The sequence below is a fragment of the Panthera onca genome, chromosome A3 (genome assembly GCF_046562875.1).
Source record: "Panthera onca isolate mPanOnc1 chromosome A3, mPanOnc1 haplotype 2, whole genome shotgun sequence".
NCBI lineage: Eukaryota > Metazoa > Chordata > Mammalia > Carnivora > Felidae > Panthera > Panthera onca.
The window spans coordinates 66,000,150-66,027,887 of record NC_138341.1 but is presented as its reverse complement, the minus strand read 5'-3'; the positions used below and the strand labels follow the sequence as shown (position 1 = coordinate 66,027,887).

General features: G+C 38.7%; 1 protein-coding gene and 1 long non-coding RNA gene across 9 annotated transcripts in view; one reads left to right on the top strand and one right to left on the bottom strand.

Moving 5' to 3' along the window:
• Positions 1–11,224, bottom strand: part of PNPT1 (polyribonucleotide nucleotidyltransferase 1) — a 48,583-nt gene extending 37,359 nt beyond the window's left edge. Inside the window, exons 1-7 of one of the 2 annotated variants that reach the window (XM_060605435.2) lie at positions 11,062–11,224; positions 4,094–4,154; positions 3,432–3,506; positions 2,639–2,744; positions 1,772–1,821; positions 705–768; positions 560–607 (exon numbers count right to left, since the gene is read on the bottom strand). In XM_060605435.2, coding sequence (XP_060461418.1) covers positions 560–607; positions 705–768; positions 1,772–1,821; positions 2,639–2,744; positions 3,432–3,506; positions 4,094–4,154; positions 11,062–11,222 — 565 coding nt within the window. In that variant the 5' untranslated portion in view covers positions 11,223–11,224. Of the gene's footprint in view, positions 1–559; positions 608–704; positions 769–1,771; positions 1,822–2,638; positions 2,745–3,431; positions 3,538–4,093; positions 4,155–11,061 lie in introns of both variants that reach the window. The other variant, XM_060605446.2, reaches the window with a different exon arrangement.
• Positions 11,177–27,738, top strand: part of LOC132661258 (uncharacterized) — a 132,834-nt gene continuing 116,272 nt past the window's right edge. For 4 of the 7 annotated variants that reach the window (XR_013554643.2, XR_009602165.3, XR_009602151.3 and 1 more), the window contains exons 1-2: positions 11,177–11,425; positions 20,490–20,567. This is a non-coding gene — a long non-coding RNA (uncharacterized LOC132661258). Of the gene's footprint in view, positions 11,426–20,489; positions 20,568–20,840; positions 21,109–26,681; positions 26,760–27,738 lie in introns of those variants that run through there. The other 3 variants (XR_013554644.2, XR_009602162.3, XR_013554645.2) reach the window with 3 other exon arrangements.

Below are 27,738 nucleotides of genomic sequence, written 5' to 3'. Positions count from 1 at the left end.
CCTCCTTGACAACCTGACTTCACAAGACTAAACCCAACCTTTTCTATCATTTTCTTACCATTTTTACTATACTTTTATAATGCTGTTTATAAATAATTGTTTCCCCTACTTACATTGAAAGCAAGAATTGTGCCTAGTCTGCCTTTATTCCTTCAGTTTTTACCTTAGTATCTGGCATTTAGGATATTCAAAAATTACTTACTTGATGAGTCTTTTTTATATTGCATGAATACAACTTTTAAGAGTCATTAAGTTCTAAACATGTTTTATCCTGAAAGACTATGTACTCTAACAATTTCCTATTCCCCCACAAAAAGTCCTTAAACAGAGGAGGCAACTAAGAAGTCAAAGTATCTAGGAACATAAAAGTCTCTAACACTGTAACTTATTGCTATCAGAAATAAAACTCAAGGCAAGGATGAAAATATCTCAAAAAGGAATCTTAGATGGTCATCTAACTAAACTCCCTATGAGATTTACAGAGCCAGTAAATCTATGCCCTTGCTATAGCATGCTCACTAGTAAAAAACATGTTTCTTATTTTCAAATCCTAACTTACCAATAGGTCCATTCCAAGGAATATCTGATAATGACAGGGCTACAGAAGCTTAACAAAAACAAAGAAAAAAAATAAGAGCTGAAATAAAATTATTTCATACCTTTAAAAAAAAGGTGATAATTTTAATCTCGATTTTTAAACTTACCACCATTAATTGCTAGAACATCAGGTTCATTAACACCATCTACTGCTAACAGATTACAAAGTACCTGGTACAAGGGGAAAAATTTAAAGCACTTAAAAAAAAATCTACTTGATTTAGGAGGATTATCATTTTTGTTAACATTTTGAACTAAAATAAAGGATCACCATGTGGTTAAAAATATGGACTTTATAGTTAAACCCTTATTTCTGGCTATCATTTAACTACATGCTTGACTATGGCAAATTACTTAAGCCTCAAAAGGTTCCTTATATTTAAAAGGGAAAGATAATAGCACCTCCCTAAAAGATATTCTGTAAGTTAAAGGTAATATTATTTGTAAAGCATTTACAATACTGGGCATGTTGAAAATATTCAGTAAATGTTAGCTATTTCTATTACATAAAAATACTGTTTTCTATTAACAAGCATATAGAAAACAAATGAGTGAATTACTTTATTATTACACTGCAATAATACGCCTATGTCATATACTTAAGAAAACAACTTAAAAGAGAGAAAACTTCTTGAGGCATCCTTGCAAAGGCATATTTATTTTTGTCAAATAAATAAAAGTTAATTAAAGTAAATTAATGGGTCATTATTCTGAGAGAGAATAATATTCACAAAATATTAAAATTATAATAAAGTAGAAGAGGACCCAATAAAAATAGGTAATAAAAACTAGTTGCAGTGATTGTCCTAGCCTCTGACACTAATCTGACTTTCAGGCCCCAGCCTGATCTGTCCCCGACCTCCTTAACTGCTATAAACTTTTGCTCTAAACCCTGTTTCCTGCCTCAGAGCTTTTGTGCTTCCCCCCCATCTGCTCAGAATGCTTCCTCCACACTCCTAGGTTGGCTAACTCCTACTCATAATTCGGTATCAATTCAAATTGACATCACATTAATATTAGTTTTTAAAATTATTAGTATGTTTTTTAAAAAAAATGTAAAATAGCATCACTAAAAATTCTTATTTTGTTCTTTAATATTTAGCCTAAGTAGTATTATAGAGATTCATTACGTAATTTTTGATTAATCTGGAAACAAACGTAAAACAGAATCTACCTGTGTATCATAAAAGTAGCCAGCTGGAAAGAGAGGTCTAATTGAACGATCTGCCAAAAGAAAAAGAAAAGTAAATAGTACTGACAAAAGTTGCTTTATAATTCAACCTTTTCACTCTATTAAACACCAGGCTGGAAAATAATATAGGTAGCTGTTCAGATGTTAAAAAAAAAATCCCCTTGGACTGACTTACTGAGAGGGTCATGGATAAATGTCAGTGCTTCAATTAATCTATACCATGCCCTAATAACAAAAAACTAGCAGGGCTGGAGCACACAAGTCTAAAATTGGGGAGCAACTTTTCATTTCTGTTCCAAAGGCATCAGTTACATATATAAGCAGAGGAAAGAGACTTAAGGCCAATGACAGATCAAAAGAAAATCTTTCGAGGTATTTTGTGTCTGAAGAATGCATATACATATACACAAACAAACAATTTCTGTTGTAGAAGAGCTATAAACTCAAATGATCCCACAATATTTAAAGATGTCAAAGATTTGAAAGATTGCAGGCACATTTCAGTAGTTGAATATAATGCTTTCAGGAATTACTATGCTGAATATGAAAATGAAAAATACTAGAGCAGTAGAGGCATGAGCCACGGAATTTATATTGTCAACAGAGATTCATTCATTTCATCGACCTGTATTTACTGAATGCTCATTTTGTGCCAGGTAGTATACCAAGTACCCAGGATTCGGTAGTGAATAAACAAAATTTTTTCTTTCATGGACCCCACATGAAAGTAAATAACCTCAGGCAGTGTTAACTTAATGGAAGAACATTTAAGGGAACTGTAGAATATAGATAGAAGAAAGGCTAACAGAAGCATATCAGAGAGAGTTAATGTCTCTATTAATATCTTACCTATTACTCGACTTGTAAGAATTTCTTTATCAGAAGATCCAATCTCTCTTCTAAGATAGTTTGTGGGAATTCTACCTGCTGCAGCAGCCTTCTGTCTATAGTCAACCTGAAGTAGTAATGAAAAAAAAAATGAAGTTCATTTAACTCCTTTTTATGGCAACTATTTCCCAAGAACCACTGTTCAGATACTAATTCTCCTGAGGTTGCTAACAATATGGTCCAGATTAAGAATGGAGAATATTTTATTTACTTTTAGTGTTTTGTATGTCTTTGGGAAGTGAAAGCTGATACAAGTATTTCAGTAAATTGATTTTTAAAAAGCCCTCCACTTAGCAGTGAGAGGACTATGTAGCCTCACTACTTCCCAGAGTGGCTTATTCTACTCAAATTAAACATTCCCTTTTTTATATCAACTCTGTTCAATAAAACTGCATTCCCCTTTTCATAATAGAAGGAAGCCATAAACTCCTAAAGAACTCTTTACTCTTCACCAAACATACTTGCAGACTCATACTGAAGGGAAACCTATGAAAGCAATGAATTCATTGCTATTCAACATCAAAGTATTAATGCACTTCACTGTTGTCAACCTGGACACTCTGAAGTATGCTTACTACTAATACGAGAATTGGTTATGAAGGAATCAGTCTAAATTCTTTTAATGACTCAGTATCAACTAAGGAAAATCCTTTACTGTGCAAAGTTTACATTGTGCACTCACTAGACACTAGACAAAAATATTGCAAATTCTACAGTGCCATATTACTGTTTAAATAAATCAGCAAATACTTACCACCAAAGGCATGAACTGGGAAGGTGAAGGTTTTGTTTTACTGACTGCTGTGACCATCACTGCAGTGTCACCTGACTTAAACATAAACAACAACACTGGCAAATTCCTTAAAAATCAGACATTAACATTTAAGTAGTGACTGAATGAATCCTTGCTCCAGTTCAATACAAGAGAACAGTATCCCAAGACACCATAATGAAAATAATCACAACTAGTCCAATCTTGATCCTTTCTACAAGATCATGATCTGTTTTATAACAGTTGCTGAGCTTTGCAAAAGCAATAGAACTAAAACAAGAGGCTTACTGATAGCTTAACCACATCCAATCATATTTTCTACTTCTTATGAAGAAATTTAGGCTATATATAAAGATTTCTCAATTATTACTATTAAAAGAAAAAAGTAAAATCACATTCTCTAGAAAAGCATTACAGAATATATTAACAGAATAAAACAGAACCCTAAGTTTGGAACACATCTTAAAGGTCATTTAATATATCCAGCTTCTGACTCCCTACTTCTCTGGAATGGTTCTGAAACTAGAAATGGTCTGTATTAATTTCCAATACCACAATTCTAAGAAGTTATATGATGCTGTAAAGACAGTACCAGTCTCCATAACCATTTTTAAGATGAAAATTTTAAAATCTGGACTTTTTACCTGTACTACAGCAGAGCCATCTGCAAATCTGGCCAGTTTTCCAGAGGATATTTCTAACTTTCTGTTTAAAAATAAAAATTCAATACAAAAGGACTTAGGTCATCAGTACAAATTCCAGCTTAGTATAAAATACTCTAAAATATCTAACAGAAGAACCAAGCCACACAGGCTCCCACCCAGCAAAAAACAAACAAAAAAGGGATAGAGTTCACAATTATTATCAAAAGTACTAGGGGAATTTAAGAGCTGCTTAAGGAAAAATATAGAAACCAAGGCACAGAAATAATCTGAATGAAAGATAAAGTATTTTGGGGGTGCAGAAGCTAACTGCATTCCTAAATGTTAATTCCCGTTTACAACCTTAGTCTGTCAACCTTAGTTTACAACCTTCGTCTTGTTGATAAAAGTAGACTCTTAACTCACACACTGAATCATTTCCCTACTTACAGTCCTTTAAAATATTCTCCAATGCTTTCAGGACAAAATATAATTTTTAAATATTGCCTACAAAGACCTTCATGTTTGATAATGGTGCCAAGACAAGTCAATAGGGGGGAAGAATAGCCATTTCAACCAATGGTACTGGGACAACTGGATATCTATATGCAAACAAGTTAATAAACTGGACCCCTTCCTTTCCTCATACTATAAATAAAAATTAACTCAAAACAGAGTATAGACCTAAATGTAAAAATTAAAACCATAAAATTCTTAGGAATACACATAGGAGTAAATCTTCAAACTTGGGTTAGCCAACATCTTCTTATATATGACATCAAAAACACAAGTGACAAAAGACAAAAACAGGCAAATAGAACTTTATCAAAATTAAAAACTTTCATGTTTCAAAGGATATCAAGAAAGGGAAAGAAAATCCACAGAATAAAAGAATGTATTTGCAAAGCGTGTAACTGGTAAGGGAAATGTATATAAAATATGTAAAGAATTCTTACAACTCAATAGAAAGACCAACAACATTAATTTTTATATTGGCAAAGGATTTGAAGTCTATCCAAAGAAAATCTACTAATAGCCAGTAAATACATGAAAATATGCTCAACACCGTAAACCGCCAGAGAAATGCAAGTCAAAACCACGATGAGATAATGACTTCACATGTACAAGGATGGTTATAATAAAACAGATCAATAAAAAGTGTTGGTGAGGATATGGAGAAACTATAACCCTCATACAGTATTAATGGAAATGCAAAATGGTACATCTCCTTTGGGAAATAATCTGGCAATTCCTCAAGAGATTAAACACAGAAGTGCCATATGGCCCAGCAATTCTACTCCAAGGTATATAACCAAGAGAAATGAAAACTTGGGTGGTGCCTAGGTGGCTCAGTCCTCTAAGCATCTGACTTCAGCTCAGGTCATGGTCTCACGGTTTGTGAGTTTGAGCCCCACATCATGCTATCTGCTGTCAGTGTGAGGCCTGCTTCAGATCCTCTGTCCCCCCATCTCTTCTCCTCTCCCACTTGTGCACATGCTTTCTTGCTCTCAAAATAAATAAATAAACTTAAAAAAAAAAAAGAAAAGAGGAGCACCTCGGTGGCTCAGTCAGTTGAGCATCTAACTTCAGCTCAGGTTACGGTTTCATTGTTTGTGAGTTTGAGCTCCACGTTGGGCTTTGTACTTACAGCTCAGAGCCTGGAGCCTGCTTCAGATTCTGTCTGTCTCTCTGCCCCTCCCCACTCGTGCTCTGTCTCTCAAAAAAATAAAGAACATTAAAAAAAAAAACATAAAGAACAAAAAAATAATAATAAAAAGAAATGAAAACCTGTATGTCCATTCAAAAATTTGCATATGAACGTTCATAGCCACAGCATTTTTCATAATGGCCTCAAAAAGGAAACAATCAAAATATGTCAATGAATGAACAAAATGTGGTCTAATACATACAATGGAATATTATTCAGCCATTAAAAATATGAAGTACTGATACATGTTACAACATGGATATGCCTTGGAAACATAGTAAGTGAAAGAAGGCAGTCACAAAAGACCACTCATCATATTCTATTTATATGAAATGCTCAGAATAGGCAAACCCATAGAGACAGAAAGTCTGTAGATTAGTGGTTGCCTAGGGCTATGGAGTTTGGGGAGAAATGGAAAGTTACTGCTAATGGGTCTGAGGTTTCTTTTGGGGGCGATGAAAATGTTCTAAAATTGTGGTGATGGCTGCAAAACTGTGAATACACTAAAAACCACCGAATTGTACATTCTAAATGGGTAAATTGTATGGCATGTAAATTATATCCTAATAAAGCTGTCTCTATATATAATAAACAGTCAGTATTATTAGCATTATTTCCCAGCTTCTGGTGAGTACAAAAAGAGGTTAATGAAGGCATGAAACAGATCAGCAAAACTTGTCAAAGAAACTAAAATTCATCAGAGTATTGTGAAGCCTAACCAACTCAGTGACTCCTGAAGATACGGAGGAAAATGTTCTGTCCCATGAAAGCAGCTTCCAAAACTTTCTATCAAGTCCCAGTGCTGAACACACACACACACACACACACACACACACACACACACACACACACACATGCCCTGCCTCTGTACTTTATATACAAACGGGATAAAGAGATCACTGAATATTTCTACTCATTAAACACTTCTGTCAGAAGTCTGAGTTCATGAAAAGCACATTTACCTATTCAGATAGTCTCATTTTGTTAAATTTGAAAATCAAAAAAAACATGTACACTTGTGTTACCAGTCTTGAAAAACTATGAGGATTTTTTTTTAATCACAAGAAATATTTGAGACATTCAACACAGATGTTGCAATGACAGCCTATAATAAAATGGGTTTACCTTGAGAGATGGAATAATAAGATGCAGAGATAAGAATGAAGCTGGAATAGAAGGTGTAGGGAATGAGATGATTAGAGCCAGTAACACTGTAGCCTTAAGCAGAGCCCCACCAACCTATAGCTGAAATCAGTATTAAGGTTTTATGTGTAAAATGTAAATTTAGGGTCTTGAAATTTTGTTTAATCTGGAATAAGAATACGTTACCACTGTTTCTCAAGATTTATCAGGAATTGGCATTCCATCCAATAATGCAAATTCTGAGTATCTGAGTGATCCCTGTGAAAGGGAGTATCTCTAAATAAATTGAAGTGGGCCCAAGACAGAAGAGCTGTGAAAGCTACAGTTCTATTCCATTCATAGGGCTCTTGCCCCACAGTTTTTGAGATTGCCCACAGTGGCATATTCTTTTCAGTATCTTCAGCGATGGTTAAGTCTTTATTCTTAAAGGGGATATAATTTGTATAGGGGACGAAGAGAAGGCAGTAGAGAACAAATGTTAAAACATGGGTTCTCTCTGAATAATGGTAAGCATCACTGGAATAAAATAAATACTTCAGTCTGTGGATAACCTGTTATCACTTCATATTAGGTTTTGCTGGTGAAAACCAGTCACATAGCCCCACCTGTGTAGGGACTAGCAGTGTACCAAAGAGAGCACACATAAAAAGAAAGCTTGAGGCAAGGAGTAGAGGACCCACTCCTCTCCTAAGAACCAGCCTTTCCCAGTTCTATCAGCAGGCAGAGAACCAGAGAGAAGGCAACACTGTTAAGCTTCCGAAGCTAACCTGTTTACAATGGGAGCTGAGTGAGAAAAACAGGTCTGCAGTGTCCCTAGATCTTAGACGCGCACGCTTGGATTTATGTATTTATTCAAACATCCCATCTTCCTGCCGTCTTTGTTCCCTCTCTTGAGTCTACCCAGTGTCTCCATTAGCGGTCCTAGCCCACACACCAGACAGTCCTATAGTCCTGCCTTGATGATTTCCCTAATTTGAACTCTTTTTCTTCTAGGTGTGTGCAATTTATATTACACAAAGAACCAGCCGGTTACTTTTCATTATATCTCATAATCTCAGCTGATGTTACCTGACCTTGTAATTTTTTTCCTATTCATGCAGTTTTGGTTCTGTTTTTAGTGCAAACTGGTTATTACTTTTATACTTCATAGTTGGTTTTACCTTTTAACAACTTACTCTCCAGTATTTTATGTGTAAAATATCTCCAGATGCATACAAGATTGGTAACACAAGTGGCCTTTGGGAACTGGAATTAGGCAGCTATGGAACCATATGGGAAGGAGATTTTGAACTTCTTAAAATGCTGATTCATGTGAATGTTTACCTAATTAAAAAAAAACACTTGAAAAAAATAAATAAAAAGGATTAGGATGAGCAAGGAGATTCTGTTGGTGGGGAGAAGAGTGGGAAAAGGTAGCTGAGGAAGAGAAAGGGAAGAGCAGAGCCAGCTGCTACAGGGAATAGAACTTCAGGGAGAGAGATGCTTAAAGAACATTTTTAGGGGTGCCTAGGTGGCTTAGTTGGCTAAGCGTCCAGCTTCAGCTCAGGTCATGATCTCATAGTTCGTGGGTTCGAGCCCCTTGTCGGGCTCTGCGCTGACCACTCAGAGCCTGGAACCTCCATCGGATTCTGTGTCTCCCTTCCTCTTTGCCCCTCCCCTGCTCATGCTTTCTCTGTCTCTCAAAAATAAACATTAAAAAAAATTTTTTAGAAACATCTGCAGAATGATGTGGAATGTAACCACCTTGCTCCAACTTCCACAGAGAAAAATTGAGTAATACAAAACTAAAAAAACAAACATCTTTATGATTTGGACTCTGCCTATTGTCATTTGACCTTTGATGCTAAACTCACATTTTACCTTTTGCTTCATCCACATTGAGTTATTTGTAGTTACTCAAATACACTCTCTCACTTCCCTGTAATTGCACTTACCTCTTTCTCCTTGCTAATTCCTCCTCCTCCTCACCCCTCAAGATTCACCTTCAATGGAAAGCTTTAGAATGGAATATGCCTTTGCTCTCCTTTGGCACCCCATCCATACCTCGACCACAGTGATTTTCCCAGCACCAAACCTGTGTTTATCTTACTCCCTCATCAGATTCTGTATCTACAGTGCCCTGTACACAGTAGATTCTCAATAAAAGCTTGTTGGAATGTGGGGCACCTGGGTAGCTCACTCAGGTAGGTATCCAACTCTTGATTTCGGCTTAGGTCATGATCTCATGGTTCCTGAGCTCAAGCCCTGCGTTGGACTCTGCACAGACAGTGCAGATCCTGCTTGGGATTTTCTCTCTCCCCCTCCCCAACTCATGTGCATGCACTTTCTGTCTCAAAGTAAACATTAAAAAAAGAAAAAAAATGTTGAAATGAAAATTAAACAGTTGCCTCAAAGGTTACTCTGAGTATTAAGTACAGCATTTGAAAAACACCAAAACAGTATATAATCTATAGTGTATTGTAAATAATACACAAGATAACAAATATAAAGTGAATGGTACATAGTCAAATTTAATAAATGCTGCAAAAAACCAAAAAACAAGACAAAGATGAAGGAACTAATTTACCCAGCGGGTATGTTATTTATGAATCTAGTTGTTACAACACATGACACAGTTTAAAAGAACTTTCAGGCTGATTAATAAATGAAGTATTTAAAGTAGATTGTTTATGGAAAATTTGAAAGGCAGGGACTAATACTGTTGCTTTTGTGTCCGTTAAAGGAGTCTGTATAGCACACAGTAGCTGTCTGTTGAATGAAATGCTTTGAGGCATTTCTTTTTATTTATTTGAGAAAAAGAGAGAGCACGTGCATGCAAGTGGGGAAGATGGGCAGAGAGAGAGAGAGAGAGAGACGGTGAGAGAATCTCAGGGAGGCTCCACACCCAGCGCAGGGCTCAATCCCATAACCCTGAGATCATGACCTGCGCGGTAATCAAGAGTCTAATGTTCAAACAACTGAGCCCACTCAGGTGCCCCCGCTAAGGCATTTCTTCAAAGAATGTTAAGTCCTTGAATAATGGAAGAGATATCCTCTCCCTCAAAAAATCAGAATCAAAGAATGTCAGAAGTGGAAAGGGTGCTTAGAGATCATCTAGTTTAGGGATCAACAAACTATATAGCCTGTTTCTGTACAGCCTTTCAGCTAATTTTTTTTTTTTTTTTTTTACATTTTTAAAGGGTTTGTAAACAGGAATATGTGACAGTATGCAGTCCTCAAAGCCTAAAGTATTTACCATCTGGCCCCTTACAGAAAAAGTTTGACCCTTGACCTAGACCAGTCTTCTCATTTTGCCACAAAAAACTTAACTTGTTCAGGATTCGGTAAGTTAGGAAACAAGACCTGTAATCCAAAACAGATTTTTCAACTTTTTGCACGAATGAGGGTCAAAGAATTTTAAAGTATATGTAAAAAAGATAAATATATAAAGTAAGTAGCAATTTAATTTATTCCAAAAAGGATCCATTTTGTTATTTTAGACGTGAATTGTGACAAACGGACCCCTAGTAGAAACATGGGCTTGGAGAGAAACATAAAATCCACCTAGTATCAAAGTACTGGCTTTGTTGACTCAGAGAGAGTTACTAACCCTTTCTGAGCCTCTGTTTTAACTATGAAATGGGGGTAACAGCACGTTTACCACAGGTTTAAAAAGAGTGTATCACAAAACTAGCGTTCAATAAACTGACGTTTTCCTTCCCTTCCTATCCAGGGTCATACTGGCCACGCATTTAAACAATAAACTGGATTGGATGACGTAGGCATCCATTATCAACTCATTATCCCGAGGTGGAATGTTACCCACTTAGGAGTCCAGGAATCCAAGCAAATAAAGGAGATGAAAGCCAAGTACACAGACTCAGCTGGAGAAAGGAAACCGGAACAGGGTAAAAGGGAGGACCGAGAGGCAAAGGACATGAGGCTGAGACAGCGCGGCAAAGGGGAGGGTACCAGCAGACAGACTCCAAACCCGGAAAGGGAAATCCAGCATTTTACGTTTGGGGTACAGAGGGATAAACGAGACTTGTGTTGCCGGATTTCTAGCCTGGGAGATGAATATACATGCGATAGCTAGACAGGATGCCTTGCGAAAGGACAGAGAACGTACACCGTTACTCACCTGCTGCCTAAGTCCACGGCCACGGCTCGGAACCCCGCGCCACCCCACAGTGCTCGCACCTGCAACTGGGTGAGCGCCCGGTCCCGCCCAGGCAGGCGGAGGGGACCATCGCCGAGCGGCCGAAGCCGCAGGCACGAGCAGCAACGCCTGCAGGCCGCCATGACACCCGGCACGCGATCACCCCGGGCTTCACCCTGATTGGCTCACTCTGCAGACGGTGGGGCGGAGCCTTATGCAGTTTTGTTTCCGTAGTGCCTGGGGGCGGGGAACGCGGGGTTGCGGATTACTTGGCCGCTTCCTACGAAGACTAGAGAGGGTCAAACATAGCTGAACGCAGTTGTGACAACCTGTTTTTCGTATTGAGGTATCTACCAGTGAAAGACAATTGGAAACGTAATGCCGTGTGTGTGTGTGTGTGTGTGTGTGTGTGTGTGTGCGCGCGCGCGCGCGCGCGCTCGGGCGCTATCGTAGTTTTAAAAAGTTCTAGAATAATGTATATGTTTAATAAGTAAAGTATAGTAATAAGAGAAGCCACCAGACAACTCATTATTATTTGGCTTCTGTGAACTGGCAGTTACAGAATTTGTGTTGTGGTCCATGGAAAGAGGTCTCGCCGCTTCTCTGCCCTGGTTTTTACTTTATAAATTTCACGCAAATATTACTGCAAAGGTTTATGTTAATTTATTTCTAGTAAGTTAATTTCACTTCTTATTGACCTGTATCATTTTAGATATCTTTAACATCATTCGTGATTCATCTTCATTTCCATTGTTAATATTTAGCAATTCATTTCTCTGCCCCTTTTGATCAAATGTTAATCTTTTGTAAACCAACTTTTATTAAATGCAAAATGCCAGCTAGTATTTAAAGGAAATGTTTCAGAAAATGAAGAAAAAGAATTTTTGGAATTCGAATTTGGTAAATTTTTAGGGAGTATATAAATCTCTCCCACTCCTCTTAATCTTGTCGGTTAGAAAATTTTCATAATGGTTCCTTGAATGAACCCGTGATTTTTTTTTATTATTATTATGAGGGTCATATTTCTCTTTTAAGGTCGTAACTTCCTTCCTCCAAAGAAATCCAAACAAAAAAATCCAACACACAGTGGAACATGGTTTTAAGAACTAAAAATGTTGAACTTCAAACAAATGATTTAGTGGCAAAGCAGCTCCCTGACACTTGTTTCCAGGAGCTGTTATCACTGATTTTGGAAGGGATTACTACTAACACTGCTTAGGGGTATTTAGTGTTAAATAAGTTTTTTGCCTCTTGCTCTACATATGACTTTACTTTGTGTTGCCACAATGTTTTCAAGACCAATCTATTGAAACCTGTCCTAATGACAAATCTGTCATAATCTACTTGCCACAATACAACATGACTTTGGATTTATAAAATAAGAATACCAAATCACCTTTTGGTAAAGCACTTAAGTACTATAAAATCTTTCATTTAGGTGGTGTTGCCTACTAATTTAGAGCATAAACTTGAAGTTAGTCTTGAGTGGTCCCAATCTAAGCTCTGCCATTTACTAGTTGTCTGACTCTACCTTTCTAAGCCTCAGATTCCTCATTTATAGAAATGGTTACTAATATGTATCTTCTGGGGTTTTTGTAAAGGTTAAATGTGATAGAGAATGTAAAATGTTAATCACAGTACCTGGCACATTGTCAGCACTCAGTAAATGGCAGATTCAGCTTTGATCCATCCTTTTCTTAATTTTCCCTCTAGTTTCCTCTGAAATACTGAACAACCGTCTTTCCTGTAGAGCCCCATGGATCTATTAAACTTTCATCCATCTGGAAATACTGGAAAGCAATATTCACACATTAAGTCCACCTGTTTCTTCACACCCACCCAAAATAACTGATATGGTAGTAATTGGATCATAAATTTAAAGGTAAAGGTGGGTATCGAAATTTGTTATAAAGTAGTCATAAAGATGACCCAGACTATGTTTATATTGAGTGTGGTGTCTCTCTTGATCAGATGAAGGCCCCCAAATGTGGGGTGACAATTGGGTGAAAAGTTTCACCCAAGGCAGAACAAAGGAGATAGTTTACTGAATATACTACAAGGGAGCAGTGGGCAAGATGGCAGAGGAGAGGCTGTCTGCAATAAGGCAGTGGGGGCTGTATTTAAAGGGAGAAAGTGAGGAGGTATGGCGATGTTGGGAATTTTTTTCTATTTTGGTAACTGCTGTCCACTGGTTAGTTAGGGTCTATGGGTATTTTGAGGTGAGTCGCCTGATGGTCCTGTCTGTATTCAGCCAGAGTGTCGCTGTGGGCCCTTCCTACATTCTATTGCTCAAGCCTGTTTGCCTAACAGTGGCCACTACATTATGTATCTTAAGATTAACACAGAAACAGGGTGCCTGGATGGCTCAGTCGGTTAAGCGTTCGACTTCTGCTCGGGCCATGATCTCATGGTCTGTGGGTTCCAGCCCTGTGTCAGGCTCTGTGCTGACAGCTCAGAGCCTGGAGCCTGCTTTGAATTCTGTGTCTCTCTCTTGCTTTCTGCCCCTCCCCCACTCATTCTCTGTCTCTCTTGCTCTCTGAAAACAATAAACGTTAAAAAAAAAAGATTAACACAAAAGCAAAAATATAAAAAGTTTAAATTGTTGTGGTTGTGAGATAGGGAACCTGAAGAATTCCTTAAAAATGTGGCTTTTGCTCCTTTTCCTGCTCCTGTTCATGCTAAGACCTGCATCACCACTTTACACGTGCCTCAGAATGTAAATAGTGTGTGTCCCCCTTGTAAGGGACAAGGAGTTAAGGATTTCTTTAGAATATAGAACATCTATGGAAGGACCAGATGAGAATGATGGGACAAAGCTATCATATGCATATTCCAGACAACCAGGAGCTAGGCTTCTCAACGCCAAGACCTGCTGGCTCCAAGGAATGACACCTGGGCCCTGTCTTTATTCTAACCAGTCCCTGGATGCCTGAGAGGACAGGTATACCAGGCCACAATCCTCAGTAAAAAACCCCCAGACCTCAAACAAAGACAAGACTCATACTCCTTTCCTTTCTGAGTCTCCCAGACACTCCATCTGTATCTGCTCTCTCTATATCTTCAATTAACTTTGCTCTCACTTCCTGCTGGCTCATGTTTGATTTCCATCCTATGTGAAGCCAAGGACCATTTTGGCTGGTCCTGGGGGACCCCCTCTGGGTCCCTGGACCTGGCCTGCCAGCATCATTTGTATTTAAAGAAGCTATGATTCACTGAGGTTCAATCTGAGATGTCACATTCTAGAAATATAGTTCTGCCAAGTATAGTTCAACAGCCAAAATATAATTTAAGAGGAAGTTCTTTACCTATAACTCCTGAAGGACATTAAAGATGATCTAATTTAAATCTACCAGCAATATTTTTTTTTTATTTTTTTATTTTTTTATTTTTTTTATTTTTTAATATATGAAATTTACTGTCAAATTGGTTTCCATACAACACCCAGTGCTCATCCCAAAAGGTGCCCTCCTCAATACCCATCACCCACCCTGCCCTCCCTCCCACCCCCCATCAACCCTCAGTTTGTTCTCAGTTTTTAACAGTCTCTAATGCTTTGGCTCTCTCCCACTCTAACCTCTTTTTTTTTTTTTTTTTTCCTTCCCCTCCCCCATGGGTTTCTGTTATGTTTCTCAGGATCCACATAAGAGTGAAACCATATGGTATCTGTCTTTCTCTGTATGGCTTATTTCACTTAGCATCACACTCTCCAGTTCCATCCATGTTGCTACAAAAGGCCATATTTCATTTTTTCTCATTGCCACGTAGTATTCCATTGTGTATATAAACCACAATTTCTTTATCCATTCATCAGTTGATGGACATTTAGGCTCTTTCCATAATTTGGCTATTGTTGAGAGTGCCGCTATAAACATTGGGGTACAGGTGCCCCTATGCATCAGTACTCCTGTATCCCTTGGATAAATTCCTAGCAGTGCTATTGCTGGGTCATAGGGTAGGTCTATTTTTAATTTTCTGAGGAACCTCCACACTGCTTTCCAGAGCGGCTGCACCAATTTGCATTCCCACCAACAGTGCAAGAGGGTTCCTGTTTCTCCACATCCTCTCCAGCATCTATAGTCTCCTGATTTCTTCATTTTGGCCACTCTGACTGGCGTGAGGTGGTATCTGAGTGTGGTTTTGATTTGTATTTCCCTGATAAGGAGCGACGTTGAACATCTTTTCATGTGCCTGTTGGCCATCCGGATGTCTTCTTTAGAGAAGTGTCTATTCATGTTTTCTGCCCATTTCTTCACTGGGTTATTTGTTTTTCGGGTGTGGAGTTTGATGAGCTCTTTATAGATTTTGGATACTAGCCCTTTGTCCGATGTGTCATTTGCAAATATCTTTTCCCATTCCGTTGGTTGCCTTTTAGTTTTGTTGGTTGTTTCCTTTGCCGTGCAGAAGCTTTTTATCTTCATAAGGTCCCAGTAATTCACTTTTGCTTTTAATTCCCTTGCCTTTGGGGATGTGCCGAGTAAGAGATTGCTACGGCTGAGGTCAGAGAGGTCTTTTCCTGCTTTCTCCTCTAAGGTTTTGATGGTTTCCTGTCTCACATTCAGGTCCTTTATCCATTTTGAGTTTATTTTTGTGAATGGTGTGAGAAAGTGGTCTAGTTTCAACCTTCTGCATGTTGCTGTCCAGTTCTCCCAGCACCATTTGTTAAAGAGACTGTCTTTTTTCCATTGGATGTTCTTTCCTGCTTTGTCAAAGATGAGTTGGCCATACGTTTGTGGGTCTAGTTCTGGGGTTTCTATTCTATTCCATTGGTCTATGTGTCTGTTTTTATGCCAATACCATGCTGTCTTGATGATGACAGCTTTGTAGTAGAGGCTAAAGTCTGGGATTGTGATGCCTCCTGCTTTGGTCTTCTTCTTCAAAATTACTTTGGCTATTCGGGGCCTTTTGTGGTTCCATATGAATTTTAGGATTGCTTGTTCTAGTTTCGAGAAGAATGCTGGTGCAATTTTGATTGGGATTGCATTGAATGTGTAGATAGCTTTGGGTAGTATTGACATTTTGACAATATTTATTCTTCCAATCCATGAGCAGGGAATGTCTTTCCATTTCTTTATATCTTCTTCAATTACCTGCATAAGCTTTCTATAGTTTTCAGCATACAGATCTTTTACATCTTTGGTTAGATTTATTCCTAGGTATTTTATGCTACTTGGTGCAATTGTGAATGGGATCAGTTTCTTCATTTGTCTTTCTGTACCAGCAATATTTTTCAGATCTCCTTTTCTCTTTTTTTCAAACTCCAATGAATGTGCATCCAAATAGTTAATACCACTGCCTGCTCTGAATGGCAATTTCGTTTAAGTAAAACATCATTGCATTAAATTACTGTTAATTAAAATTTAATTTGATTTGTAGTTTGGCTTATGAAGTATATACAATTGTTTCAGTTTGATGACTGTATAAGAGGTACCAGACTAAGGAGTTTGTGTCTTCTTATGTATTTGTACAAAAAGTATCAGTGGACACCAAGTCCACTGATACTTTTTTCTCTTAAAGACGTGTAGGCTGCTCAACTTTAAGAAGACTGCTCTATGTCACTGCCAGAGGGAGTTTTCTAAATCACAGCCTAATTGTATCTCCATTCTGATTAATTTTCTTTAATCACTTCCTAATCTTTATTCTACAGGATAAAAATCTAAACTGCTTTGTGTTGACTACAAACTTTGCCTTTTAGACTCATCAGTTTTGACTTTCTACCTATTTTCTTCTCTTCTCATTTTATAATCCAAGGAAACAACTACTTGTTCCCCTCCTAACATACAACCCTCTCTTCTGCCTCTGTGTCTTTGCATGTATGAGTCTCTGTGCTTGGTACATTTTCTCTCCTGTCAGTCTGGCACACTCAATCTTCAGGTCTTAATACTGGAGGTCTTCAATATTAGCCTCTCTGACTTCTGCATACTGACTTGTGGGTACAATCTATGACCGCCCTTCCACTTTATTAATTAATATGAGTAGTCATTATTTCATCCATGGAAATGAATGTGGGAGTAGGTATTGCACAGTGGTTAAAAGTGCTGGCCTTGGCATCAGATTCTCTAGGTTTGAATTTCACCTGTTACTTCCTAACCGTGACTCTTGTTAAGTTGCTTACCCTTTCTATGCCTCAGTTTCCTCACTTGTAAAGTAAAAATATCTACCTCTTAGGGTTGTTAGGCAGGTTTAAGTGCAATCTTATTTTTATGGAATTTAGCATAGTCTTTGGCATACCTACTTTATGCCAGGCAGTATGCTAGGCTCAGGGCATACAGGCGTGTAAGACAATCACAGGGCATAATAATTCCTGCATTATTAGCTTGAAGTTTAGTATGAGAGACTGACAAAAACACAACCAAACAAATAAAAAGAAAAAGCAGAGGGTGATGGTAAGAAGAAAATAAACTAGGTGAGAAGATAGGGAACAATGAGATGGAAGAACTTACTTCAAATAAGGTGGCCAGGAAAAGCCATTCTGCAGAGACATTAAAGCCACCCTGAGGGATGAAAAGGAGACAAGTTCTGAAACATGGGGCCAGGTTGGAGCAGTGACTGGGAAGGGGGACGGTTGTCCCTGAGTCTGCAGAGAGTTTGGCTTTTATGAGGACTTGGAAAAGCCAGTGTGGCTAGAGAGTAGTAAGTAGGGGTGTGGCAAAGATGAGGTAGGGGAAGACTACACTGTAAAGTTTAAACAGAGAAATGTCATGACCTAGTCTACATTTTAAGATGGTCCCTCTGACTGCTGAGTCTAGAATTGATTGGAGGAAGATAAGAAATAGGTGTAGAAATCAAAAGTAATATGGTGACAAGGGTGACAAAGAGAAAGGATGGGCAGATCTGGAATATATTTTAGCTTGTTGATGAATTGGATACTGGCAGGGGTGAATTAAGATAATTAACAGGATCAGATGAGTCAGAAATGCAGTGTAGGAGACACCCAGAAGTAGCTGTCAAGGCAGTTGGATCTGACTGTAGAACTCAAGGAAAGGAATGGTAATTGGGTGCCTGGGTGGCTCAGTCCTTTAAGTATCTGACTTCAGCTCATGTCATAATCTCACAGTTTGTGGGGTTCGAGCCCCGCCTCAGGCTCTGTGCTGACAGCTCAGAGCCTGGAGCCTGCGTTGGATTCTGTGTCTCCTTCTTTCTCTCTGCTCCTCCCCCACTCATGCTCTCTCTCTCTCTCAAAAATAAGGAAACATTAAAAAAATTCAAAAAAAGTAATCAGCATACCAGTGATATCACAAGCCATGGAAATGCATAATATCACTTAGAAAGATGGTAGAGAGAAGAAGGAAGGTTCAGGTTTGCACCCTGAGGAGGGAGAGGCTGCCAAGGTTATGGAGGTGGATCCCGTGGTGATGCAGTAGTCAAGCTAGGATGATTATGCTGGGTATTTTCCATTTGCACCCACTCCATCCATACCGTTGGCTCTTCTCTGTGCCCCCATAGGTCTGATGTATGGATAGCAGCACGCCAACTCCCTGGCTCTTTTTTGGTTTGGTCAGCCAATGAGAGACACCAGCAGCCGATGAAAGGGTAGGATGAGGGAGAAACTAAAAGTATAGAACATAATTACTTATGATGTGGCATTGACTGCAGCTGCCTGCTACCTGCTTGCTGGGCTCTAGCTATCACTCCAATTGCTGTTTCTTCTCCTTGCCACTTTAAGTCTTCACAGTTTCCCATCATTGGTCATCACTCAGTGCCTTCAGCATTCCTCATCATTGGTTCCACAATCTGCCTTCCCCACCAGAAATAGTCTCTTCATTAAGTTCTCTTTAGAACTCATCTGAGTGTGCCCTCTGTTCCCTGTTTCCCTTTGCACTGCTTCTCTGGGAGCACGCCCTGGCCTATCTCCCGGCAGTAGACCACCATTACTTGTTAGGAGTAGCTTGTTACCCTGGAGGTGGGAGGTGAGGGGTGTGCAGTGCTATCTGCTGTTCTGACTAACCCTCAGTCTTAGGAAGGTAATGTGTCCATGGATTCTTAGTGCTCATGCCCCTCTCCCAGCTGTAATTCTGGGCCCAGCATGTATTCTACCCTTTCCCCTGGGGTAAAGCGTTATGTTCTATTCCTTCTTCTACCTGGGTTTTCACAGCGCCTTAAGATTAACAGTATTTGTCACATTCCCACAGAGCATAGAGCTTTGATTCCTATTGAGAGATAGGGGAGGAGAATCCAGTAGGGCTTTTGCTTTCCCCACAGCGCTGCCGGGTGCCTTCCCCAGACCTGCACCTTTGTCAGGAGTTTTGCTTTTACCCCAGTCTTTTTTGTGAGTGCTCGGTGAAGTCCAAGAAGAGCCTGTGAGAGGTTGTGAATTCCTGTGTCTGCAGTCTCCATGGGTTCTATATACTCTCATTAGTCCACACTGAGCCATTAGTGATTGGTTAAAAAATCTAGTTGGATTCTTTTTACCCATGTCTGTTGGTGACTATGTTGGGTGAGCAAGAGCTCATGTCCTCTTTGTCTTTGGAGACTCTTGTCTTTAGATTTCAGATTCACTGGTTTTTCTGTCACTTTTAGCTCTCTGATGGGTTTCAGAAGAGTTGTGAATTTTCAGACTCTCTGGCTTTGTTGTAACTGTTGTTACTATTACTCTTGTTATAAGGATGGGATGCTCTTTCCAGATTTCTGAATCCTAAGCAGAAGTGGGTCTCACATGCATTTGAAGACCTCTTTTCTCCATTAGTCTGGAGAAATGAGAAAAGGGCATAATTTGTTCTTTCACTATTTTTTGTAACTTGCTTCTGCCTCCATAATTTTTCTGGTTCTTAAGAATTGGGACACAGGAACAGGGAATAGAAGAAGGATGAAAGAATTCAAATTCTGGAGCCAGTGGAATTTTTATTTGACTGATGCTTGTTGGTTTTCATGTCCACTATTACTGCAGATGTACAAAAGCTGGCTATGATATGGGGTGGATGTGGGAATTGCCTGGTGACCTCTGCTGGGACCTCCAAAACGGCATAGTTTCCTAATGTGGGTACTCTTGGGGTGACCCTTTGTGACCTTCCCAGCTTCCACTCCTGGTGGTCTGTTGCACAGCTTCCTAGTGCTGAGATCCTCTTGTCTTGGCTCTTATCCTTCTTGGGTGAAATACCATCAAAACAGCTTCCCTGGGTTCTTTTGGCCCACATATTCACACATTTTTGCCCCCAAAACAAGTGGAATTGAAGCTTCTCTCAAACACTGATTTCTTGCCTGGTCATTGCAGGTGAATTCAGTAAGCCTCTACCTTCCAAATTCTCTTAAATGGGAAGCAGGGGCTGGTGTCTATATTCTTAAATGCCCCTGTATGGCCATTTTGTAGTAGCAAAGTGGACCCTCATCCAAAATTTGGCTTGAATGTCAAGACTGATGTTCTCTGCCCTCCTTTTATCTGCCTTAAAGCTGAACACAAATTTCCCTTTGTGAAGGTGGCGTAAATATACCCCATCTCCTGTACCAGGATGAGGAAAGTGACCATTGTCTAGAAATGGAAGGCTGGCATTAAGGTGAGTCTGCATCAACATACTTTACTAAAATAACTCTTCCATTAGTTTCCCTCATTTTTTTCCTACTCACTTTCCCACAATTTATCACCAAACCTCCCTTTACTTTGTCTAGTTTTTTTCTACAATTTATTGCCCTTTGTTAAAATGTACAACCTCTGAATCTAACTACATCCTTAGGTTTTCCCTTTTTTCTGTGAAGCCCCTATACATGTAAAAATATTAACATCAACAATATTTGCATGCCTTTTGTCCTGTTGATCTGTCTTTTGTCAGTTTAATTCACAGGCCTCAGTACTGAAATAAGTGGATAGAGCAAAAGCTTAAGAAAACACCTTTTCATCATTGTCATGGATTCATTAAGAAAGCCATGACTGGGGGCGCCTGGGTGGCTTGGTCGGTTGAGCGTCCGACTTCGGCTCAGGTCATGATCTCACGGTCCGGTCCGTGAGTTTGAGCCCCGCGTTGGGCTCTGTGCTGACAGCTCAGAGCCTGGAGCCTGTTTCGGATTCTGTGTCTCCCTCTCTCTCTGCCCCTCCCCTATTCATGCTGTTTCTCTCTGTCTCAAAAATAAATAAACGTTAAGAAGAAAAAAAAAAAAAAAAAAAAAAAAAAAAAAGAAAGCCATGACTGGATTCAACCACTGGCTCACATTTTCTGCTATGAGGAAAGCAGTAAAGGTTTACTCCTTTGGAATGGGCACCTAGCCTTGCTAGTATAGATAGTAGACATCTCTTATGTATCTTCACTGGGAACCAAGTGACCTGAGCAGTTTTGAGGTTCTGGGTCATTTGGATAACTGAAAACTCCCACCTTCAGAGAGAGGGTAGGAGCAGATTCGGTAACCCATGGTAATACTTGCTACTACATATTTGGACAAGAATTCGGGATAGTGAAAACCCCTTCAGCTTGTTTCTTGGTGTACTGAAAATTTCCTCCATCCCAATAAAAGAGAATCAGAAAGACATCTGCCCCAGTAAGGGGATCATCCCTAATTTTTTGATACCTTAAAATAGCTAGGGTTCAGTATTCAGACCCTCAGTCTATAGCTGTCTCCCTCTGTGTCAAGATACCTCCAATCACCATTATGGTTATTTATTTTCTTCTGCCACCACTAGTCATTGTAATTTTTCCTAATAGATTGATTTTCCTGTACTGACCACACTCCTGATGCCTTCAATTCATTGTCACAAATTACCTCAGACAGAGTGTTACCGAATTGTGATGAACAGAATCAATTTACAAATAGACTTTTGCATGAGTTGTGTGTCTTTAGAATTCTAACTAACTGAAACCTGCATTAGATTATTTAAATTTTCATGTTGGTTAGTTGTTTGTAGGATATTGGGATCACTGTTCCTTACCACAAAAGTTTCTTTAAAGTCAGCTTGAATGAACAGTAATTGAGCACAAAAGCCTGACCTTGCCAACACTGCATTGCATGCTCAGTCAAATTAGTTCAGACCATTATGGTTTATATTAACTATATTTGTCATTTGTAATTAACATGGATTAAGATTTGGAGGAGAGTTCTGGTACTTGTTTTTGGTTGATTATGCTAGTGGGAATTTCAGACCATATTAACATTTTCTCTTGCTTCTTAAGTTTGTTTTGTGTTTTCTTAACAGAATAATTATATCTTTGATCTGATTTTGGAATAGTCTGGCTAATGTTTGCTCAGGAAGAAAATAAAACCATCCCTTACCCAATTTTCTGCTTCTCCCTTTGACAAGTATATAAAAGGTTGATCGGGAGAGAAGCAAACCATACATTTGAGTTTTGGCTCATTGTATAAGATGATGATAATGATCCAAATTTAGAATGTCATGAAATCTCTTAAGGTTTCGTTTTAAAATGCACTTACCATGTCTTGGATATGAAACAGGTGGTTCTGCAGACAGGCCTGAGTTATCGCCAATGAACAGACTATTGTGTGCAAAGTAGCTTTTCATTATCATTGTTAACCCTCATTAAAATCACAAACCTTTAGCTTTTCACAGCTTTGTTTTCTTTTAAAGAGATGATGTTCAAGGTTTTTGAAATGTCTACGTTTTCTTGAAATGTTTTCATTTAAAATAAAACTTCTTTTGTGGTTATACACATGCATCAGTATTATGAGAGAGGAGGGTTTGAAGCTGAGCAGTAATATTAGTTTTAATATTTTGTTGTCTTTTTCAGTCTTTCATAAAACTTTCAAAAATTAATAAATTCATAAAAATTTCATTTGGGCATCTGTATTTGCATTTTCTCTTCCTTTAAACAATCCCTGTGTCTTTTTCCTGCTGGCAATATGCATCATCCTCATTACCACTAAACATTTATGGAACAATATACCATTATGTAAGAAAACAGCAATTTCTGTAGCAAATGCCTGCACATTTTTGCTCTTTAAACACAAACTCCCATGGACTCATTGCAAGGTAATATCAGGGTGAGGAAGGCATTTGAGATTTCTTTTAGGCCTCAACCTACTTCTCATTAGGCCTCCTTTAGTTTGGTTTTGGCCGTAGACATAGCTTAGTTTAATTGTTCATAGCTGGTTTGCTTCACTTTCCCCCTCAAAGTTTAACTCTTCTAGTCCTCCCAGTATTTTCTTATGGAAAATTTTAGATTGAGTTTTTATCTCTTGTAAAGTTTGGTTGCTTTGATGGTTAAGAAGGTACACTTCAGTCAAACCTTGAATTCTATGCACATTCAAATTGTTGCTCTTTTTGATGAAGATGTAAATTTTGAAATGGTACTTAGAGTATTAGGGTTCAGTTTCAACAATAATTTATTGAGTGTTGGGTATAGGCACTATGCTATTTTCACATTTGCTGTTTTACTTAATTATAAAGAATAAGGGATCATGGTTGTAAAGACTTGACCTAATATAAATTCATGAGCAATGTGTTATGGGGGAATTCAGACCATATGGAAGACTATCTTCTCTTAAGGAATTTGAAAGGAGGTATACAAATATAGTGAGATTACATTTTGAGATATTTATTCTTCCTTTCCAATATTTTCTGCTATCCTACCACTCTCCCACACTCAGGAGGTGACCTGAGTGTAGTATTCTCACTGCCCCTAAGCAAGGTTGTTACAAGAAAGAAAATAATAAATACTTGGTTTATGACTTTAAAAATAGATGCAGACAATACTTTGAAAGAAATTATTTGTGAGATACAGAGCAGAAAGTTCTGCACATCATACAAAACAGATTAGGAAGAATACAGGATGATGTAAATTCATTTTTCCAGTTTTTAAAAAGATGTCCGAGAGAGAGAGGCTAAACACAGGTGTGAGAGGGGCAGCAATAGGAACTTCATGGAAGCTTGAATATCTGTGAGAAGAGAGGACTGCAGCCATATGAGCTATTTTCAGTCCCCTAAAGAGCCATGTTGGCATATGCCTTGATGATTTTGTTCATCATCATTTTTTGCCTATATTTCTTCTGACTCATGTGTGTCTTTTGCTATACAACTCCAGTGTCATTTCTGTTGGGAGGTCTTCCTAAGCGCCCCCACTCTACTGAATTTCTATAAGTGGTAAAGGATTAACTCACTAGTAAAGGATTAATTGGTTGGATTAATTTATCCAAACCCTGCACATTCTGAGGATCTTCAGGACTGGTCTTGACCACCTCCTGGGAGGTAACCTCTGATCCCTTGAATATTCTTCCTGATAACTGTGTCTTTGTATACCTGAGACTTTGTATCACACTAGATAGCTTATGTATGCTAACCCTGTTGGTGGCAAATGCTTGTTTTTTTATGCCTTGGGCTGTGGGTCATCTGCATCAGTTTGACCTTTGGGTGGGGAGCTGGCGACTGTCATATAACACTTCATTGCTTCATGCCTATGTGATTATCCCCAGTAAAAACCCTGTAACAAAGATCTCAGGTGGGTTTCCTTAGTTGGCAACACTTTGCATGTGTTGTTTTGCATCATTGCTGGGAGAACTAAGCACTGTCCATGAGACTCCTCAGGGACAGAACAATTGGAAGATTGAATATGGTGTCTCTTGGACTCTGCCCTATGCCCTTTTCCCTTGCTTATTTTAATCTGTATCATTTTGCTGTAATAAGCCATAACTGTGAATATAATAGCTTCTCTGTATCCTGTGAATCTTTCTAGTGAATCCTAGAACCTGAGGGTGGTCTTCATACTCTACAATAATTTTTGGTTATAACACTTATTATACTTCTATTCATTCATTAGTTTATTTATCCATCCATGCATTTGACTAATTAACTACTGAATGCCCACTATGTACCAGATATTGCTAAGCCCTGAAGTATGAGAATGAGCATGATAGGCAAAATTCCTACCTTTGTGAATTTATAGTCTGGTGGGACAAAGGGAGAAGGACACAGATAAAACAATTTGGTATGGTAGCAGCTATTATGGACATAGTACAAGATGACATGAAGAACAGAGACCTCAGACTCCAACACAATCTGGTGGGGAGGGTGTCAGGTAAGCTGCTTGATAAGTAGGGAAGTGGCAAAGGGATAGAAAAACAGTGGTTATGCAGATTCAACACATATACAAAAGCCAGACAAGTGAAGTGAATTCATTGTGTCTGGATAAGCCTGTTTGAGGGAGAAAGTGACAAGAGATGAGGCTAGAGAAGGGGCCAGATGATGCAGGGTTCTGTTAGCCGCATTATGGAGTATGGTTTTTATCCTACAATGAGTGGGAACTCATTGAAGGGTTACAAGCAGGTGAGTGACTTGATTGGATTTGCTTTTAGAAAGAACACTCTGGCTGTGGTTTGTAAGAATGCATTGGTAAAGCACAAGCATAGAGGGGGCAGACTCATTAGGAGACTATTGCAGAAATCCAGATATGAGATGATGGAGGTCTAAACTGGGGTGTTGGGAGTTCATTGGAAAAGAGTGGATAGATTCACAAGATGCTTAGGAGGTAGAATTGATAAGACTAGCTGATACGTTGGATACTGGGGAGAGGGCATGAAAAGAGTTAAATATGACATAGTATGCCCATCTTAAAAAGGTGTGAGCAGCTGTGCCTCTGTTAGAGAGGTGTGAAGAAAGTCAGATTTAGGAAAAAAGATGAATTCAAGTTTGGTCATGTTGATGTTGCTTAATGTTTTTTTTCTCCTCTAGTCTGTAATCTCCATTCGGTCAGCTAGTTGTCCCAATGCCATTGTTAAAAAAATATAATCTATTTTGCTATAATTCAATAGTATCATTCCTAAGATACTTTTCACAACATAAAGTATGTTATCAAAACAATTGTTTCAGTAGCAACAGGAAATTAGGGGTTAGAGAGTTTTAGATTGGCAATAACCAAGTTATTTTTGCTGCAGGGATTTCAATAATAAAGGAATTTTGAATATAAATGTATTTAGTTACTAGATGCTAAAAATAATAAATTATATTAAAACTGACAAAACACACTTCATTTTCTTTACATTCCACTCACTCCAGAGCCTCATTTTGCTCTTTAATCTTTGGCCTTACCTGGCAATTTTGCTTGCAGCACAATTCATGAATATCAAAGTTAACATAAGAAAAAACATATACTCAAATAAATATCGGACATGCCAACAGAGTAGCCAGCCATTCCAGGAAAGTGGTTCTGTGTCCTATGTCTCATACACATTTTCTCTACTCACTCAGCATTAGCTCCCTGTCACAATCAAATTATTAAACTATTAGTCACATTGTATCATATATATATATATATATATATATATATATATATATATATATATAGTGAAAATTAACACTGTTGGAGAAATGGTTGCTATCTCGCCACCCCCAATGATGTGATATATGCCACCTTTGAAATATGCTCAATTCCAACTAATTTATGTTTAAAAAAAGCTCTCCAGGGTATGCTGATAACTCAGTCAGCTTTCTGTATGATGTCTATGAAGAATGTAAAGATATGTGCTATAAGCCAGAATTCCTTCTCTCTACCAAATCACAGTCCTGCAAGTGAAATGGCATGAACATAACATTTCAGTTTAACTAACATTTATTGAGTGTGTGAGACACTGGGCTAGGAGTCAGAGCTACAAAGACAAGTCATGGTCTTTGCCCTCAAGCCTGGTAATGGGAGAAGCAAGTGCATAACCAGATGTTTGTTTTAAAATATGGTAAGAAGCCATGTGCAAGACTACTGAAGAATTCCAGGAAAGCTTCTGGGAGAGATGAATTTTGAACTGGACCAAAATAACAGGTATGAGTTCATTAGGTAGAGAAGAGGGACTGAGGGTACCAAGGGCTATTGCTGGCACAACAAATTGTATCCTGTGTGAATGGTATCCCCAAGGGTAATGCAACGCAGAACCCTGCAAAAGGAGTGTTGATGAGAAGGTTAATCCAGGCAAGAACAAAGGCAGAGAAGTGTAAAATAACAGTGTGTTCAAGGAACTAGAATCCATTTGCAGTTACTCAACTGTAAAGTGAAGGTGGAAAGTAGTAGGATGCAAAGTGGAGATGGAAGTTTCTCTGCTGTGGATCTTGGACTGTGCTCTGTGGGCAGTGGAGAACCTACAGATGGTATTAAGCAGCAGAGTGGTGTGGAGTTTTGAATTTCCAAGAGATGTCTTGTGTGGTGAGTTGATGCATTTGAGGAAGTAAGTAAGATCAGATATAAGAACAGAGTTGACACTAATTGCTATAGTTCTGTGAACGATAAGGGGGAACCTAAACCAGGGCATTATAAGAGTACTCAGTGGGAGCAAATGTAAGAGATATTTGGGGAGTACAAAATCTGGACCCTGATTTACTGTAAGGGGTGAGGCTGAGGGAAGGAGGAGGATTCATGATAACTCCCAGGTTTCTGAAAGGTTTAGACTTGAGAGATGATGACATCAGATGCGAAGTTTGAGGTACTTGTCAACCACTCCCGTGGATTTGTCCTGTAGCACAAGGTGAGAAACAATAAATGGCACAGGGGAAGTAGAAACAAAATTTAGAGGAGCAGAAGTAAATTCTAGTTTGCATAATCAGGAATGATGGAATCATAAAGAAAGTAGTATTTGGATGTAGGCCTTGAAGGATTGGTAAGATTTGCATTTAGCTGACATGATGGGGTGGAAATGTCCCAGAGAAGGCATGGATACCCTCAGGATATTGTTTGAGAAGAGCTGAGACTTCCTGTTTGTGACTGGAGTAAACAGTTTGCTAAGCATGATAAAGAGGATGTGGCTGGA